General features: G+C 42.6%; 1 protein-coding gene across 1 annotated transcript in view; it reads right to left on the reverse strand.

The window, feature by feature from the left end:
* The window catches only part of RAB28 (RAB28, member RAS oncogene family), a 159793-nt gene that overhangs the window by 127240 nt on the left and 11241 nt on the right, over positions 1–21312 (reverse strand). The window contains exons 2-3 of the mRNA XM_069744857.1: positions 11511–11607; positions 2225–2313 (exon numbers count right to left, since the gene is read on the reverse strand). Coding sequence (XP_069600958.1) covers positions 2225–2313; positions 11511–11607 — 186 coding nt within the window. The remainder of the gene's footprint in view (positions 1–2224; positions 2314–11510; positions 11608–21312) is intronic.

Below are 21312 nucleotides of genomic sequence, written 5' to 3' on the forward strand. Positions count from 1 at the left end.
AGGCAATATATTAGATTTGCCTAATTACATAAGAAGGACACAGTGGCAATCTGATTAATTACGCTAAAAACACACGGTAAGAAAACACTGGTTAAGAAAGAATAATGCGACTTTTCGTTTGTGTCTGTAGACTGGTTCTTTTACGACTCCGCTCCTCTACGTCCACAGCATCCCAGTGGTTTATGATTACGCTGAGGGTGTAGGATCATTGTTAATTTCCTCTTTTACTTATTTCACTTATTTTTCTCCCACTTTCTCTCACCGGGGGACATGTGCGCTGAAAATGGTACCTGTGGTGTTGATTTCCCAAAAAATCCTCCACTAATTACTGTGATTTTCACATCTGACCCAAGCCACAATGCCTGGAAATGAGAAGCAGTCGCTCCGTAACAGCTGGGGATCTGCAAACAAGGCCGATCGCAGTGACGAACTGGAAAGCCAGGTCAAGACAGCTTTACTGCATCTCTACATAAATCCAAATTATATTAATATTAAACCTTATTGCTCCTTAAAATGGGAGTCTGACTTCGCTGCGTATGTTGGATTTGCCATAAAGTAGAAGCGCTCAGGCATGCAACATCCTGGCTGCCGCATTTTATGCTTCTTTTCCTCTGGAAGACATTTTACAAGCATTTCTTCCCCACCCCAAAAAAAGAAAAGACTAGAAAGAATAAAAGACTAATGTGTAATTAATATCTCTTACTGGAGCAAAGTGGAGGAGAGCGAGTGCTTCTATTAATGTGGGGGTCGTTAAAGTCCGTTTATTGGGCAATCGCTTATAGAATTCCTAATACATGACATTTTATGAAAGTTTCATCTTAAAAGAATGAACTATGTCCAGTTATAAAGAGTTTGTACTAAGGCAGAGAGTGGAGCAAGACATGAATGTTACAGACTGAGGGACTAAAGGAAAAAAAATCTATAAAAGGCAAAAGAAGTAGCAGGAACAGAGGGATAGACATTTCGATTAAAAAAAGGACAGTATTAAAACAAAGAAGGATGGAAACAAAGAAGGAGGGAAACAAAGAAGGAGGGAAACAAAGAAGGAAAGAAGGAGGGAAACAAAGAAGAAGGGAAACAAAGAAGGAAAGAAGGAGGGAAACAAAGAAGGAGGGAAACAAAGAAGGAGGGAAACAAAGAAGGAGGGAAACAAAGAAGGAGGGAAACAAAGAAGGAAAGTGCCATGGAATAAATGGCGCTATAAAAATTAATAATAATATCATCATCATCATCATCATCATCATCATCATCATCATCATCAACAAAACGATGGAAGGAAACAAAGAAGGAAGGAAAAAGAGAAGGAAAGAAGGAAGGAAACAAAGAAGGAAAGTGCCATGGAATAAATGTCACTATAAAAATGAATAACAACAACAACAATAATAATAAACAACAACAAAACGACGGAAGAAAACAAAGAAGGAAGGAAACAAAGAAGGAAAGCGCCATGGAATAAATGGCGCTATAAAAATTAATAATAATAATAACAATAATAAAACGATGGAAACAAAGAAGGAAGGAAACAAAGAAGGAAGGAAACAAAGATATCTAAAAATATTAAGAAATAAAGAAAGAACAAAAAAAAAAAAAAAGGGAAAATGGAAACAAAAAATAAAAAAGAGGTGGGATAGTGAAAAAGAGATGGAGACAGCGAGAGTGTGGAGAATGAAAGAGTGAGTGCGCTTGAAGGAAATGGAGGGAGAGAAAAAAGTGGAAGAGTAGATGGAGTGAGAAAGAAGAAGACCAAGCGAGAAAGACCAAGACAAAGAAAGAGTGATCGAAAGAAGGAGAGTGGAGAAGAAGACAGAGAGAGAACAAGTGTGGTGAAGGAGAGACAGAAGGAGCATGGAGAAAAAGAGAGCATGAGTGAAGAAGATGGAGATAAAAGTGTAACGAAAGGGAAGAAGAGAACTTGTGGAGAAATAAAGACTTGAGCGAGAGAGATATCAAAGGAATGGAGAAAAAAATGCACAAAACAAAAAAATCAAAACAGAATTAAAGAGCAATATAAAATAGAAATCTAAAACAAACAAATAAATAGAGAAAAAAATTCAGAGATTGAGAAAAGAGAAAATAGAAGCAAAATAAAGAAAACAACTGATGTACAGAGAAAGCATTGTTGGACGGAGATGTGAGAAGATGGATCCCATGGTAAGGGCAGACAATGCACATCAGCATGTATACAGCATAGTACAGGATAAAGCAGGGATCCTCACTACAATACCTGGGTTCCAGAAATATATTTATCCAGCATTTTGCCACCTATCGTTTGTCCGCCAATGTCCCATACTTGAAGAGTAACATTTAGGTTTCCTAAAAAAAAAAAAAAATAAAAAAAAAAATGAATAAATGTTAGATAAAGCAAAATAACAAAATAATAATACATGTTTTTAAATAATTTACCGTATTTTAATTTTGACCTGGGACATATGGTAGATTGCGTTTGGTATTGGAAACTGCTGCTCGCAAAGTGGGGAGAAAAACAACAAAAAAAAAATACAAACAGCTTGGTGGCAATAGACCAGTCCACTCTGGTGGGCTTTAAGGACCTTTTGATTAACAAAACAACTTTTTACATCTACTCGGCTTCTCTATCCTACCATCTACAGTGTGTCCGTAAAGTCATGGTGCACTTCTGACCAGTCACAGGATCTATTTATAGTTCACATTTTGGCGCCCTTTCTTTGGCCCAATCACATCAGATCTGTTCATGAGGAGAGATAACAAGAACCAATCAAACAACACAAACTCATATAAGCTGTTGCTGAGCCCCCAGTCAGATTAACCCCTGATAAACTGAACTCTGATTAATACACTGCCAGGTCTCTGACAAGCTTATGCCAGCTGTGTGGTTTTCCATGCCAGTCGAGATGTGGACGGTACAGAGGAAAGTTCAGTGTTCTGTGGCTCGCAAAATTCGAATCCGTGACCAAAGTGCTACTTGAATATCGGCGCGTTTATAACGAAGCGCCACCACATAGGAATAACATTACTCTGAGGGATTAGCAGTTTGGTGGAGAAATCCCGCTCTTGTAGGCCATCAGTCAGTGACGAGTCTGTAGAGGCTATACGGGATGGCTACCTAAGGAGACCTAAAAAAATCTCTGCGTATGCTTGACAATTACACCCAAGCAAGACTACAGTTCATAAGATGTTAAAGAAACGTCTCGGTTTTACGGGGTACAAATTGCGGCTGTTGCACGCTATCAAACCGGCGGATAGACCCAAACGATGCGGGTTTGCTACAGATATTCTTCATAAAATCGACAATGATGCAAGATTTTTGCAGAAGATTGTGTTTAGCGATGAGGCGACCTCCAAATCTGTGGACATGTTCATCGCCATAACGTCCGAATATGGGCTGCCGAAAATCCTCATGCCTACGTTGAGTACGAACGTAACACCCCTAAAGTGAACGTGTGGTGTGGTCTTATGCATCATAAAGTGATAGGCCCATTCTTTCTCGCAGAGCTGTCTGTGACCGCAAACTGGATAGAACATTCCCCCGGCGGTGGACAGGCAGAGGTTCTGGCAAGCCATGGCCACCACGATCCACTGATCTGACGCCCTTAGACTTTTACTTTTGAGGTTATGTAAAGCAAAATGTCTACATTGAACGTATCAACAACATTAATAACTTAAAACTGAGAATCACAGACGTTATCTGTTACACCAGACATCCTTACCCGTGTGTGGCAAGAACTTCACTATCGTTTGGATGTGTGTAGGGCAACAAATGGAGCCCACATCGAACTGCACTGAATAGGTATGAAACTGGGAGAGCTTTTCTTTTATTTGGAGCAGAGTTCACATTTTTATAGTTTTTTTGTTGCTTTCCAGTGACTGGCCAAAAGTGCACCATGACTTTACGGACACACTGTAAGAGTGCGGAAACCCTCGTCTGTTGAGAAATGTCCGCTTTGTCGGGCTCTGCAACGGAATGGAGAATTACATGGTAGCCATTCCAAAAAAGGACCAGTCCATGTAATATCTGGATGAGCCGAGTCTCCCAGGACAAGAGCAGCTCCTATAAAAGAGGTTCTGGCTTATACCCCCTGAATGGGGGGCACCATCCATAAGACCCCAACTCATCGTGCACCAATATAATGACAACGTCAGCACGGCTACATCTGTCTCTACACCTCGATATGTATAATCTGCAGGTAACGAGCCCCGGTGTTACACATCCGTGACACGAAGGAGGAATGGAATAATCACACAAACCATTCCAGCAAAGACATGGAAGAGAAGAAGCAATGAAGTTGTGATTGTGGACAGGCACATTGGATTATTTGTATAACGCCACCCTGAAATTCAGTCAGTAAACTCGTAAAATTATGCTAGGTTCTTTGGTTAACCCAAAATTTAAGTGCTGCATGGCCAAAATGTAAGTGAAAACACGCGCCTGCCCACTTCTAGCACGAAGGGCTTAAAATATCCCCTGCACAGTGGAGACCTTTCTGCTGGCGGATGCCCACAAGCTTCCTGGAGGTATTTGGTCTGTGGAGTGAACAGATCTCTCTCTGCAGCCCCTGACTCAGTGGTCCGGTGTACGGAGCTATAAAATGTGCACAGTGAGTGCATCCAGACTACACAGCACGGCGGGCGCAGCATTCCACAATGGGACGCTATTTGCACAGTGATGGGCTCCGGAAATATTTATGTGATCTGGGCTAAATATTGCCGCACAATTAACGCCTTCAGCATCTGCGACATTGCTTCTGTAAAGCGTTGTGGGACCCTCCTGTGCTCCTGGTACACTACTTTTTTTTGGGGGGGAGCGCGAAAGGAGCAGAAGAAAATTATATACACATTATATTAAAACACAATATAAATAAGTATAAATATTTAAATATTATGTGATATAGATATATACAGAACAAACCAAAAGTTTGGAGACATCTCATTTAAAGATTTTTCTGTATTTTCACGACTATGAAAATTGTACATTCACACTGAAGGCATCAAAACTATGAATGAACACATGTGGAATTATATACTTAACAAAACAGTGTGAAACAACTGAAATTATGTCTTATATTCTAGGTTCTTCAAAGTAGCCACCTTTTGCTTTGATGACTGTTTTGCACACTCTTGGCATTCTCTTGATGAGCTTCAAGAGGTAGTCACCGGGAATGGTTTTCACTTCACAGGTGTGCCCTGTCAGGTTTAAGGGAACCTGTCACCCCCAAAATCGAGGGTGAGCTAAGCCCACCGGCATCAGGGGCTTATCTACAGCATTCTGTAATGCAGTAGATAAGCCCCTGATGTATCTTAAAAGATGAGAAAAAGAGGTTAGATTATGCCCACCTGGCGGCCGGTCCGATCTGGTGGGGGTCGCGGTCCGGGGCCTCCCATCTTCATAGGATGACGTCCTCTTCTGGTCTTCATGCTGCGGCTCCGATGCAGGTGTACTTTGTCTGCCCTGTTGAGGGCAGAGCAAAGTACTGCAGTGCGCAGGCGCCGGGAAAGGTCAGAGAGGCCCAGCACCTGCGCACTGCAGTACTTTGCTCTGCCCTCAACAGGACAGACAAAGTACGCCTGCGCCGCAGCGTGAAGACCAGAAGAGGAAGTCATCTGATGAAGATGGGAGGCGCCGGACCGGACCGCGACACCCATCGGACCGGACTAGGGACCTCCCCTGGGTGAGTATAACCTAACCTCTTTTTCTTATCTTTAGGATACATCGGGGGCTTATTTACAGCATTCCAGAATGCTGTAGATAAGCCCCTGATGCTGGTGGGCTTAGCTCACCCTCGATTTTGGGGGTGACAGGTTCCCTTTAATAAGTGGGATTTCTTGCCTTATAAATGGGGTTGGGACCATCAGTTGTGTTGTGCAGAAGTCTGGTAGATACACAGCTGATAGTCCTACTGAATAGACTGTTAGAATTTGTATTATGGCAAGAAAAAAGCAGCTAAGTAAAGAAGAACGAGTGGCCATCATTACTTTAAGAAATGAAGATGAGTCAGTCTTAAAAATTGGGGACACTTTAAAAGTTTGCCCAAGTGTAGTGGCAAAAACCATCAAGCGCTACAAAGAAACTGGCTGACATGAGGACCGCCCCAGGAAAGGAAGACCAAGAGTCACCTCTGCTTCTGAGGATAAGTTTATCCGAGTCACCAGCCTCAGAAATCGCAGGTTAACAGCAGCTCAGATTAGAGACCAGGTCAATGCCACACAGAGTTCTAGCAGCAGACACATCTCTACGACAACTGTTAAGAGGAGACTTTGTGCAGCAGTCCTTCATAGTAAAAGAGCTGCTAGGAAACCACTGCTAAGGACAGGCAACAAGAAGAAGAGACTTGTTTGGACTAAAGAACACAAGGAATGGACATTAGACCAGTGGAAATCTGTGCTTTGGTCTGATGAGTCCAAATTTGAGATCTTTGGTTCCAACCACAGTGTCTTTGTGCGACGCAGAAAAGGTGAACGGATGGACTCTACATGCCTGGTTCCCACCGTGAAGCATGGAGGAGGAGGTGTGATGGTGTGGGGGTGCTTTGCTGGTGACACTGTTGGGGATTTATTCAAAATTGAAGGCATAGTGATCCAGCATGGCTACCACAGCATCTTGCAGCGGCATGCTATTCCATCCAGTTTGCTTTTAGTTGGACCATCATTTATTTTTCAACAGGACAATGACCCCAAACACCTCCAGGCTGTGTAAGGGCTATTTGACCAAGAAGGAGAGTGATGGGGTGCTACGCCAGATGACCTGGACTCCACAGTCACCAGACCTGAACCCAATCGAGATGGTTTGGGGTGAGCTGCACCACAGAGTGAAGGCAAAAGGGCCAACAAGTGCTAAGCATCTCTGGGAACTCCTTCAAGATTGTTGGAAAACCATTCCCGGTGACTACCTCTTGAAGCTCATCAAGAGAATGTCAAGAGTGTGTCATCAAAGCAAAAGGTGGCTACTTTGAAGAACCTAGAATATAAGACATCATTTCAGTTGTTTCACACTTTTTTGTTAAGTATATAATTGTGAAAGTACAATTTTCATAGTCATGAAAATACAGAACAATCTTTAAATGAAAAGGTGTGTCCCAACTTTTGGTCTGCACTGTATATCATATAATATTTAAATATTTATACTTATTTATCTTGTGTATATATATATATATATATATATATATATATATATATATATATATATATATATATATATATATATATATATATATATATATCGCTACTATATAATTGGCTAAGGGTCACTTCCGTCTTTCTGTCTGTCCTTTCTGTCACGGATATTCATTGGTCGCGGCCTCTGTCTGTCATGGAAATCCAAGTCACTGATTGGCCGCGGTAAAACCGCTATGACCAATCAGCGACGGGCACAGTCCAGAAGAAAATGGCCACTCCTTACTCCCCGCAGTCAGTGCCCGGTGCCCGCATACTCGTTACCGTTAAAAAGCGGCGCAGAGGAATAGGTACCCTTAACTGCCGCCGTTAAAAGGCGTATTGGCGGTCGTTAAGGGGTTAAACAAGATTGGGCACCCTTGGAGATTTCTGTGCTCAGATAACTAACCAAGGTTTCACACCTTAATTAGCCTGTTAGGGTTAGGCTGCCGTCACACTAGCAGTATTTGGTCAGTATTTTACCTCAGTATTTGTAGCCAAAACCAGGAGTGGGTGATAAATACAGAAGTGGTGCATATGCTTCTATTATACTTTTCCTCTAGTTGTTCCACTCCTGGTTTTGGCTACAAATACTGATGTAAAATACTGACCAATTACTGCTAGTGTGACGGCAGCCTTATGGTTTGTTCACGATCATCTTCAGGAAAGGCCGGGGTGATACAAATTTCCCAGCTTTATAAAACCCAGCCTCCTCTAAATCTGCCAAAAAGCAGCAGCCAGGAGTTCTTTAAACAGCTTCCTATCACTCAGAAAATGAAAATGGTGGAGGCCCACAAAGCAGGAGAAGGCTATAACATAGCAGACAGTCATTTTGACCAGGGTGCCCAAACTACTACATACCGCCAAAAATGTTATTGGTTGTCCATCGCCCACATTTTTCCCCGCGTACGAGAATGAAAATTGGTTGTGTCTTATAGGGTTAATAATGATGAGCTGCCCCTTTCTCTTTGCATTTCAAAGACTCCAAGATTTCAAGGGAAGAAAACAGGTTATTCCAGCAGATCACTAAGATTACAAACATTACAGACCAGGAGAGGAAAATGTGTCCCCGATTGAGGTTAGGCTCAAGGGAAGCTGAAGGGATTTTTGGACGGTTTGAACACTATAGAGCCGCTTAATTTTTGCCTAACAAAAAGCAGCCGTGCAAAGTCAAGGAGTCACACAACAGTCCTGACCCTACAGAGCTGCAAAAACAGAAGACCGCCCCGGTATCTGCAATCCTCCCCGAGAAGCGGCACATCACCGATCACACGGACAATCTGGGTCAGGTTTTCCCCTGAGAACGCTCATGTAAGTTAATGGGAAACGGAGTAGTCTGTATATAGCGCGTATGTGTCCACCTCCCTCAGTCCACTTCTGCTCGATTTATTATGCGTCCATGTTCATGTGGACAAGTAACGTACAGTGGGAGCAGACCGGCCGGCCAACGATTCAGAGCAGCAGGAAGGATTCTCTACACTTCAAAAAGGAGGTTTTCTACTTTCTTCCAGTTATGTCCGCCTGGTTTAGTCGGTGGCACGTTGCCCGCCCTCTGCCATATAATTGTCTAAGGGTCACTTCCGTCTTTCTGTCGGTCCTTTCTGTTTTTGTAAACTACGTTGTCTCTTGGTTCTAGAAAACGCCAGAACCTAAATCGCTACATGACCAGATCCACCAGTGACGGGATCCCTACGGAAGGAGACCTTATTGTTGGGCCGTCCCATATTCCTGCTCCCCATGTGAATCACATTTTCCAGATAAAACCTTGTCCCTGGACCAATTAGCACAACTGGGGGCTTCAGCCGACATTCGCATTATGTGTGTGGACACTGTTCCCTCCAATGAATGTCAGTATAATAATCAGATTTTAGTCCAGCTGGCCCAATGCACACAGCGTGGGCTGCCATCCATCAAAGATTGGCCGGGGCTATTTGCATACACTGGACTCCTTTAGGACACGTTTAGGACTCCTAAATGCTGCAGGATCAGGACAGGTTGAAGGATTACAACAAGTCAACAAAAACACATTCGGAAACGGCATCTTTGCTCCTATATAACAGTTACATTAGATTTGGAGGTGTTAAATATGGAGATTCATTTTAGGTTTAAAAATATAAATGCAAAAGTCTGACAAAAAGCCAATGCGAAATACACCAAGAGGCAATCCACCGCATCTACGTGGTTTACTGGTCGCCATCAACCCGGGTTGGGCACAGATATTTCCTCTTACATGAGCCCGAAAAAAGCTCCGAGTATCATCAGTGTTTTTGATTAAAAAGTGTGATCAATTCGGGCAGTTTTTACCATCGGTTTGTATCGCATGAAAAAAAAAAAAAAAAAGGGACGTTTCTTCAGCATTTCCTATTGAACCGATCATAAAAATGGGATAATGTCTGATTTTTCTTTTTCACTGATCCATAAGCTTGCACTGGAAACTTTGATCAGAGAATTAGATCAATATCATCCAAGTCTGAGGGAAACGAATAATGATCAGTGTTTGGACCTGATGAAGCTCCATTGTGTGCGAAACGGCCGTCATCCATCTCTTGCACCTGCATTCTCCTGAATCCATCTTTTAGGAATTCTGTAATAAAAGATGTTTTAAGGGACAGAAAGTGCCGCCTTTCCTCTCTTTCAAGTTTCACGAAAATCTTGCATTTGGCGGAGTTCTCGAATAATGACGAGGTGTGTGACCGTTATCCTTTCAAGTTGTGCGAGTTAAAGGGAACCTGTCACCCCGTTTTTTCAGATTGAGATAAAAATACTGTTAAATAGGGCCTGCGCTGTGCGTTACAATAGTGTATGTAGTGTACCCTGTTCCCCACCTATGCTGCGAAATACATTACCAAAGTCGCCGTTTTCGCCTGTCAATCAGGCTGGTCTGGTCAGGTGGGCGTGGTGACATCGCTCTTTTCTTCCCCAGCTTTCCGTTGGTGGCGTAGTGGTGTGCGCATGTCCAAGTTCCGAATCCACTGCGCGCACATAAGGGTAATAGCGCAGATCGCCGCTGTTTCTTCGTCATAGGTGGGGGTGGCCATCTTCCTGAGGCCGCGCGTGCGCAGATGGAGTGCTCTGCTGCACGGGGCTTCAGGAAAATGGCCGCGGGATGCCGCGCGTGCGCAGAAGAGATCGCGGCGGCCATTTTCCCAAAGCCGAGTTTGCATCTCGGCTTTGGGAAAATGGCCGCCGCGATCTCTTCTGCGCACGCGCGGCATCCCGCGGCCATTTTCCTGAAGCCCCGTGCAGCAGAGCACTCCATCTGCGCACGCGCGGCCCCAGGAAGATGGCCGCCCCCACCGATGACAGGGATAACAGCGCAGATCGCGCGCTGTTTCTTCACGTGCGCGCAGGGAATTCGGAACTTGGACATGCGCACACCACTACACCACCAACGGAAAGCTGGGGAAGAAAAGAGCGATGTCACCACGCCCACCTGACCTGACCAGCCTGATTGACAGGCGAAAACGGCGACTTTGGTAATGTATTTCGCAGCATAGGTGGGGAATCGGGGTACACTACATACACTATTGTAACGCACAGCGCAGGCCCTATTTAACAGTATTTTTATCTCAATCTGAAAAAACGGGGTGACAGGTTCCCTTTAAGAATAGTGCCTTTTTTTTCCTCCTTTTTGCTCAATCTGGTTTGAGGGAAACAAACAAAAAAACAAATATAAAATAGGATATATGAACTACCCCATAGGATGTGAAAAACAGAGATAGCACTTCTACAAGAAAAGCGGATGTGTGAATGAGCCCTTACTGTGTGCGGTCTGCCATCCTGGCAATAACATGGTTAACCAGCCTCAGCAGTCCCCCTTTTTTCCATGCAATGTGCTGCAACAAGCGGCTAAATGGATCCTTTGCACCGTGGACTGAAACATCTTGAATGCTCAAACTGTATTTTTATGAGCGTCTTGGGACACTAAATTTTAGTGGTCTATTAAATGCCAGCAATTTCATGCTGCCTTGCATAAAACAGCATTCACATATTAGGACTCGGTGCTTACATAGCGAGATTATATTTTTTTTTTTAACACGTATAAGATTAGTCGTTTCCATTAATAACATTATGCTTTGTTTCTCAGAAATACCTTATGTTGCCATTAAAAAAAAAAAAAAAAAAAAAAAAAAAAAAAACACAAAAAACACAACATGTAGGTATTATTTTAAAGAGAAAACGGGGTATTGTGCAGAGCGCCCAATAAACTTCTCGTGCCGAAGGTTATCCCAATAATACAGTCAGCGATGCCCCGACATCTTCCTACTCCGCGATGCGGGGAGCTGAAGTAATCAGGTATCTGCTCTTAGTAAAGGATTCTCGAGCGAGGAGACCGTCCGGAACAAGATGGTATGAACCCAAAAAAAAAAAAAAAAATGTTTCACCTGGCAACGTCATCCTTTTCAGAAAGAAGTCCAGTCCCACTGTTTGCTTGTACTGCTTTCCAAAGGATTCCTGGGCAAACCGCATGGCCAGCGACGTCTGAAAGAAAGTGGTTAATGCATGACATTAATAATAATAGCTGTTGTCTTAATAACCGCACTAGTAGTATTAGTAGTTATAGCCGTAATAAAAACAGTAGCTGCAATAGTAAAAGTAGCAGTAATAATTGTAATAGTAAAAGCACTCCTTGGTGAAGCCAAGGGCGAAACGTGCGTCAGAGTCCTGGGGTCTTGATTTACGTATATGCTGTTCTTCGCTTTTTATGGTAGGTTTCCTAACGAATATGTGCAGCTTATCGATCTTACAATTAATTCATTATTTGTCTATTGGATATACATCTGCTGTATCTCACTTTACATATTAATATTCTACTGAGAACATAATAGTTTTGATTAACCCCCGTAATACGTTTGCTGTGAACATTCTTATTCCTATTTATTACTCCCTAAAATTTTAACTGTACGTGTTAATAACAGGCTACTTTTTTATATAACATATGCACCCATCGTGGTTATTCACTCTTTTGGTGTAGCCTATTAAGATTTCTATGTGAATATACCTACTCAGATATAGTGATGGATGGGATATATTTATTTGGTTGTATATTTTAATAGTAAAAGCAGCAATCATAGCAATAATAATAGTAATCACAATAGTAATTAAATAGCAGCTTCAATAGTAGAAATAATAATAATTATTATTATTTTATTATTATTATTATTATTATTATTATTATTATTATTAATAATTGTAGTAATGATATATGGTAATAGCCGCTGTAATAATAATAATAATAATAATAAATAATAGTAATAATAAAACAAAATCACAGCAGTAATGATAATAGCAGCTGCAATAGTAATAATAATAAATAATAATAGTAGTAAAAAAACAAAATAATCACAGTAGTAATGATAATAGCAGCTGCAATAGTAATAATAATAATAATAATAATTGTAGTAATGATATGGTAATAGCAGATTTAATAATAAAAATAATAATAATAATAATAATAATAACCACAATAGTAATAGCAGCAATTATAATAGTAATAATAATAATAATAATACAAAATAATCACAGTAGTAATAATAGCAGCTGCAATAGGAATAATAATAATAATAATAATAATAAATAGTAACCACAATAGTAATGAAACAGCAGCAGCAAAAGTAATAATAATAATAATAATAATAATAATAATAATAATAATACAAAATAATCACAGTAGTAATAGCAGCTGCAATAATAGTAATTATAATAATCTATATATATAATTGTCTAAGGGGTACTTCCGTCTGTCTTTCTGTCTGTCGGCAACTTCCGTCGCGGAAATTCCGCGTCGCTGATTGGTCTCGCCAGCTGCCTGCCATGGCTGCCGCGACCAACCAGCGACGGGCACAGTCCGATTAGTCCCTCCCTACTCCCCTGCAGTCAGTGTCCGGCGCCCGCATACTCCCCTCCAGTCACACAAGGTTAATGCCAGCGGTAACGGGTCGCAGGTACCGCACTCCGTAACCGCTGCTATTAACCCTGTGTGACCAAGTTTTTACTATTGATACTGAGTATGCAGCATCAATAGTAAAAAGATCTAATTTTACAAAAAAAACCCGTTATTCCCACCCTCCGACGTGGCGCTGTCCACGGCAGTGCAAGCGGCAGGCTCCGGTGCTAAGGATGCTATGCGAGAAGGACCTGCCATGACGTCACGGTCATGTGATCGCGACGTCATCACAGGTCCTGCGCTCATACCAATCCTGGGACCGGAAGCTGCCGCCTGCACCGCACACAGGCGACAGGACTACAAAAGCCCTTCAGAAGGGGAGTATGTTTATTTTTTATTTTAAGTCTTTTTTAACCTGTTACATACGTGGCTGGGCAATATACTACGTGGCTGGGCGGTATACTACGTGGCTGGGCAACATACTACGTGACTGGGCAATATACTACGTGACTGGGCAATATACTACGTGGCTCTATGCTGTATACTACGTGACTGGGCAATATACTACATGGCTGGGCAACATACTACGTGGCTCTATGCTGTATACTACGTGACTGGGCAATATACTACATGGCTGGGCAATATACTACGTGACTGGGCAACATACTACGTGACTGGGCAATATACTACGTGGCTGGGCAACATACTACGTGGCTCTATGCTGTATACTACGTGACTGGGCAATATACTACATGGCTGGGCAATATACTACGTGACTGGGCAACATACTACGTGACTGGGCAATATACTACGTGGCTGGGCAACATACTACGTGGCTCTATGCTGTATACTACGTGACTGGGCAATATACTACATGGCTGGGCAATATACTACGTGGCTGGGCAACATACTACGTGACTGGGCAATATACTACGTGGCTGGGCAACATACTACGTGGCTGGGCAATATACTACGTGGCTGGGCAACATACTACGTGACTGGGCAATATACTACGTGGCTGGGCAACATACTACGTGGCTGGGCAATATACTACGTGACTGGGCAATATACTACGTGACTGGGCAATATACTACGTGGCTGGGCAACATACTACGTGGCTCTATGCTGTATACTACGTGACTGGGCAATATACTACATGGCTGGGCAATATACTACGTGACTGGGCAACATACTACGTGACTGGGCAATATACTACGTGGCTGGGCAACATACTACGTGGCTCTATGCTGTATACTACATGACTGGGCAATATACTACATGGCTGGGCAATATACTACGTGGCTGGGCAACATACTACGTGACTGGGCAATATACTACGTGGCTGGGCAACATACTACGTGACTGGGCAATATACTACGTGACTGGGCAACATACTACGCGACTGGGCAATATACTACGTGGCTGGGCAATATACTAGGTGGACTTGCATATTCTAGAATACCCGATGCGTTAGAATCGGGCCACCATCTAGTACAACATAATCACAGTAGTAATAATAGCAGCTGCAATAGTAGTAATAATAATAATAATAATAATAATAATAATAATAATAATAATAACAGTAGTAATGAAAGAGCAGACGCAATAGTAATATTAATGCTGCCATTTAATTACTACTGTGATTACTATTAACATCACAATAGTAAATAATAATCATCACAGTAGTAATGTCAGTAGTATTAGCAGTAATAATACATTTTAGCAGTAGTGATATTAGTTGCAGCGGCCTCAGTAATAACATTAGCACTTTTGATAGTACACACTTATTTAGAGGTTTCCCACCGTCACGTTTTATGCCTCCAGATGCGCCTATACCTCTGCACCCGCCATCACAGCAGGTACTCACTCTCTCCGCCGCGGCTCCGATCTGTTTACTGGTTGCAGCGGAGCCATCACAACTTCGGTGCACATCACCACTGCAGCCAATCACTCAGTTCAGCAGCTCATGCCATCTGAAGAGGGAAGAACCGGGGAGTGCGAGCGCCTGCTGTTTATGGTTTTAGAGGCATCTTTGGAATTTGGGGATATAAAACTCACTAGTGGAAAACCAGTGAGAATAGTAAAAGTATTATTAGATTAAAAATCCTCCTTTGTCACCTCCCATCAGGACCGATGATTTATGGCGGCCTTCATCCCAAGCTAGCTGGAGTATGAGGCACCCAAGTCACGCTTCTTCATGAATTTGGCGCATCTTTCAAGCCAGTGAGTTATCCGATCGTGAGCAGGGGCAGATTTCTGCTATAAATGGATGTGATCTCCGCGCGTATACAGGGCACTGCTGTGCTTTCATGTATCGGCACAGCTCTAATGCTGTACTCCAGTCCTTGACTTTCTTCCTTACCTGTAGCCGGTTTCCTCTGCCCTCCCCGAGACTATAGCTGCTGTGTCCTCTCTCCACACTGTGGAGATCTGTGCAATACACACTCCATGCTGCCATCTCATTCAAACGTCCATTTTTCACATTTCAGTTCTAGCCATATTTTTCACGGATATTACACGTACGCATTATTCTGTTCACATGTCAGTCTCTCTCTTCAGGAACACTAGGTGTGCAAAAAAAAGCCAGGGATGTGTATTTTTTTATTGAAGTCACAGACAAAAAAAAAAAAGAACACAATAAAACACCAATGTGCCCAAAAGATCCGTTCACACGTGTTTGTTGAAAGGGAAGAACCAAGATGGCAGTAGAACTTGGACGAGGATCGCAACGCAATGCTTGGACTGGCCGTCGGCTCTCCCGACTAGAGAGCGATAGCATGTATTTCTATGCAGCTGTCACGCTTGGGTCGGGAGAGCCAACGGCCAGTCCAAGCACTGCGTTGCGATCCTCGCCTGAGTTCTACAGCCGTCTGGTTCCTTCCCTTACAGTTAGCACCTGCCACTAGTGTTCGCACCGAACAGCCAAGGTAAACCTTCCGCTGCGCACTGTGTCCGTCATTGCTCTGCAGCATTAGGTCAGTGCGCAGCGGCCGGTGGTGAGGCTATGATGGGGACCGTTTTCCCGAACGAGGGACTGGTATTGCTTATGTATACAGTGACTATGATTAAAACCAAATGTAGAGAAATATCAACTTTCCAATACACACTGAATATTTCAATTTTGTTTTCCAATTGTTGGTGAAAATACTGGCAAATCTTCCTCAGATGCTTACTGTCATTTCAATAAATGTAGTCATTACATCTAACAAATCTGCAAAATATTATTATTTGCCTGATATCAAATTGTAATTTTGAAGAATAAAACCAGGTGTCAGCTACTAGGAGTTTTCTGCGTATCTTGCTGTTCACTGCCTGCTGTCAAGCGCAATCCATACTCAGCAGTGGAGATGCTGAAAGGAATTGGGGTCTTTGTCTCTCTGCATTTGCTCTGTCAAACTGCATACAGGCTATAAAAGGGAGGTTGGCTTTCTGTTCAAGGCAGGCATGCCAATGGCAAGTGACAGGAGTAATGCATGCTGGGAGGTGAGGGAACTGAGGGTCCGTCACCTATAGTACTGGCAGAATACTAATGAAAAAGAACCACCCATTAAATTAAAAAAAAAAGTATGCATGTTACAAAGCATGAGAATCAGTGTAGTTCCTGGACATCTTTAGGTGGTATGAGCCCATAAAGCAGTTTTGTTAGGGAAGCGGGCAGCAAGACCATGCTTTTATACGGCTTTCACGTGTAAAGATAGATACACTCTAAGGAATAAATAATGGCTGTCACAGGACTGCAGTGTGCACTTCAATGTCCTTAATAGGACTGCAAACAAGGGGTTAGCCAGGACTTTTTGTTAACAATGTGCCTAAGAACTAACAGGCAGATGGTTGCTAACTACCTACCTGAAGTGCTTGGCGCCGATCTCTGCCGGCACAGACTGCTCCTTTTGGCAGTTTAGCAACTTCCGATGAGGTCACATCGAAAGAGCAGCGCCTTCTCTTCCGCTCCGTTGATGGGGCCTGACTGCCGACATCATTCTGATTGACAGCTGGCTCCCCGCAGTTAGATAAGCATGCATATTAGTCCTTATAAATCAATTGAACACATTCACTGAACACATAAATACTCAGGACCCCTCCCAGAAATAAAGGAGACCATATGAATGTAAAGTTCCAAAAACACATACATTTTATTGAAAAAACACACAGAATAAAATTCTCAACCTTGATATGAACAGGTTAATACATAAAAAGTACCTCCGAGCTAAAAAAAACACAGGTATCCTGTACTGGTGGAAACATATATTGAAGCTGCCTATATGACCAATTTTATAACGTCAGGCCTAAGAACTGGCATAATGCTCATAATAAAAGGCAATTATATGATGATATCATGAAAATCTCTTATGCATGGGAAGCGCTCTATATGCACCACTGATAATCTATACAAGAGCTACATATGAAGCAATCATGCCTACATTTCTTATCGTGTTCGCTATCAGCTGCTGCTAAATGTATAAAACAACAGTTTGTGCAAAGCTGCGCCACCCCAGCACCAGTATTCACTGAAACCACATACTAACAGGGGTGTATAGCGGAATTACAAAAGGGCTAATAATAAACCATGCCGCTGGTAAAATGCATATCCAAGCGGCTATCTGTATAAACCTGGCACTGAATGTGCCGATGATGTAAACAACCGCTAGTAAACACCCATAACCGAGATGTAAAGTGAAATAAAGAGGTCAAATTATAATTACCAATTGACACCAGACACGGGACCTGCTAACTGCCCAACGCGCGTTTCGAGGGAATTCTTCTTCCGGGGCTAGACGTTATAAAATTGGTCATATAGGCAGCTTCAATATGTGTTTCCACCAGTACAGGATACCTGTGTTTTTTTAGCTCGGAGGTACTTTTTATGTATTAACCTGTTCATATCAAGGTTGAGAATTTTATTCTGTGTGTTTTTTCAATAAAATTTATGCGTTTTTGGAACTTTACATTCATATGGTCTCCTTTATTTCTGGGAGGGGTCCTGAGTATTTATATCCCCGCAGTTAGGTAGTGGGGAGCCGGTTGCCTATCTGCAGAGAACCAGCTGTCAATCGATATGTCGCCAGCAGTGACGCCCCCTTAAACAGAGCTGCTCTGTTGATGAGGATTGGTGGGTGACCGCTCCGAATCGACATACGTGGCAGAGAGGTCAAAGAAAGCCGGGGACTGCAGGATGCTGCCAGGGACAATAAACATGGCCACATCACACAAATAATAAAGAACGAGCTACGGATCTTCCAGGTAAGTAATAGGCATGAAGCTAAACCTGTGCTTTAATCCGATTCCTCCGAGCTTACAGGTAGACCTTGACCTTACGGTGTATACTGGACACCTCTGCTTGGACACCTTCCAACATAGATTTTTGTGCCTAAAAAGTACACAAGAACATCAGCCATTTTTACACAGTTTGGGGGCATCTCGGTACTTTTGGTTCATTTTTTATATTAGTTCTGGTGTTTTAGCGTCTGCCTTTTTAAGGTGCATTTTATTGCTTTTCTACTCTCTCAAAGACAAACGCTTCATGGAGTCAGGATGAATCCAAGATTCTAAAATCTTGAAAAAAAAAAAAAAAAAACACATTAACAGTTGAAAAAAAAGTTTACAAAAATATATATAAAAAACAGTAGCAGTCTATGTTTGAAAAATGCAAACATAAAATTCCACAGCTAGGACAAGCTGTGATTTAGAAATATAAAACACAATCCACAAAAGACAAAACAAAAAGGCACAATAAAAAGCAATGAATATATAGCATTTAATAGTTTATCGACTCCAGCAAAGGCTTCAAAAGCTGTCTCAGGGTCTCAAACCCCTGTGATAAATAGTTTACCAGGTGCCCAAATAAAGGAAGTTTCACATTATTAAAGAAGTTGGACTTGGACAATGTTTCATACCCCTCGCTTGGCCCCCATAAAATAATAAAGCCTATACTCCCCACCGATGCTGGCTGATTGGGTGCCGGCATCGCATGCCACAACAGTACCAGAGCCCCGGGAGGGCAAGTGCCGACACCGGGGGACCAGTGCCAGCACAAGAGGCAAGTATAGGCTTTACTATTTATGGGAGCCAAACATTTTGATCAAGAAGGGGTTGGCCTACTAATGGACAACCCCTTTAAAGCAGCTACAGGTTTCAAGCAATATGGGGAAGAAAAAGGATCTCAAATACTGCAAAGCCTTGGTCAAGGTAAGAAAACATGATATTTCATGAAAACATAAGTGGGTTCATCGCACTGTAAAGAGATTTGTGGCCAATACAGAGCACAGACAATTTAGTGCAGATAAAGGCATAACGAGGAAGATTTTGCCCAGACAAATTAATCAGATTAAGAGAGCAGCTACTAATATACCATTACAAAGCAGCAAACAGGTAATTGATGACACTGGAGAACTGTGTACCTCAAGGTGTAGGACCCAGAGTAGTTGTTCATAAGCCTACCATTTGGCCACCCGCAAACAGTGCTCACAAGCAGAAACTGTTGCTGTGGGCCCAGATGTACATGAAGACTAATTTTAATACAATCTTGTTTATTGATGAGTGCTGTGCAACCCTGAATGGTCCAGATGGGTGGAGTAGTGGATGGTTGGTGGATGGCCACCATGTCCCAACAAGGCTGCGACGTCAGCAAGGAGGTGGCACAGTCATGTTTGTGGCCGGAATCAAGAGGAGAGAGCAGAGAGCTCTGTTCGCTTTTTACATCCAGCCGCCGCTGGAGTTGGAAACAGCTGAACTGTTGAGATGTCGTACCCCAATTAATCGGATATGGAGATCCTACCCTTAATATGATAAGGATAGACAACCCCTTTAATTGATCGGATTACAGCAGGGCATCATGCACACACCATAGTACGCACTCATGGATTCTGCCGACACGGTAAAGCCGTGATTGACGTGTGTTTCTCAGAGTTTACATTACATTTTACAGACCACACTTTTTGGTTATTCCACTAATATCAGACATTTATTGCAAAAAGAAAAAAATAAATGGTATTTTCTCAAATGCAACTTATTCCCCCAGCATGGGATTAAGAAGGCAGAATTACGAGTCTCCAAGCAGAAGTCTACCTTATCCGCGGTTTTAATTAAACCACAAATCAGATCACAAATGGTTGAGTTTGCTCAAATAATATCAAATTTGCAGGATTAAAATGCTGGAAACTGCAGTTATCATCCATTAGAGGATTGTAAAACCGCGAGAGGCTCTGACCATGATTAGCAGTGAGAGAAGGGTAGAAGCGCGCCCTTCTCCATCAATGAAACAGACCATGACTTCGTTGGACGACGAGAGGCAAATTATGTACGGAAAACAGACGCCCGGGACTCCCCGGTGGCCCTGAAGGATCAGTAGTCGAGAGTGGTCAAAGGAGACTAAAAAGTCTAGAATTGGGGGATTTAGGATGATCTATAGACTCGGACTTGAGATGACGATATAATGTGCAGTTGGACGACCAAGGTTCAGTGGTCACAAAATGCCTGTAGGAAAGGCCGTGACAGCGAGGAGGACCGGTAAGGAGAAACTAAGAAGCTGCAAACCACAGGAGAAAATGCACTCTCAGAGATTCTTAAATGCCCTGTACGAAAACAAACCCAAAAATGTCCCTTGCTCACCCTCACCGGGTCCAGTGACAGCAGCTTCCTTAGTGTTCGATATGGTCTTCAGTGCTAATGTCGTGTCAAAAGTGCTGCAGATGATCAGTGACCTCGGCGGCTCATGCCTGAGTACATAGACTGACTGCAGCATTTTTGACATGCATGTTACTGTCTGCAGTGCTGATGTTATGTCGAAAGAGCTGCAGACAATCAGTGAGCTTAGAGACTTTGCACAAGTAGATGGCATGAGTCCCAAAGACCCACTGAATGGCAGAATCACTTTGGACTTAACAGATAATAACAGACACTGGGAGCAGCAGCAGAGACTCAGTCCTGGGCCTGAGGTGGGGGGGGAGGGTAAAGCAAATTTGGTTTTACTTTTTTTTTTTCTTCCCTTCACAATTGTAACCACGGGTCAGTGGTGTGAAAACAGAAAACCTGTTAAAAAAATTTAAAAAAAAATAAAATAATTATCTTACGAGTACCAAAAGGTAACGGAGGCACTAAAAGCTCTGGAAATGGATACCCGGCATTTTTATACTGGTACAGTACAACCTCTTCACAGGGCATTAAACGCTCCTATCAGTAATTAGAAAGCAATCCTACCACTTAGTGAAAAACAATTTCAGCTGGTTCAACTGATGGCAAGCTGCCATCACAAGAAACAGCTAATGAGGGGTAAAACAAGTGAGCTATCACAAGACCTTTGC

Source organism: Ranitomeya imitator, chromosome 1 (genome assembly GCF_032444005.1).
Source record: "Ranitomeya imitator isolate aRanImi1 chromosome 1, aRanImi1.pri, whole genome shotgun sequence".
Taxonomy (NCBI): domain Eukaryota; kingdom Metazoa; phylum Chordata; class Amphibia; order Anura; family Dendrobatidae; genus Ranitomeya; species Ranitomeya imitator.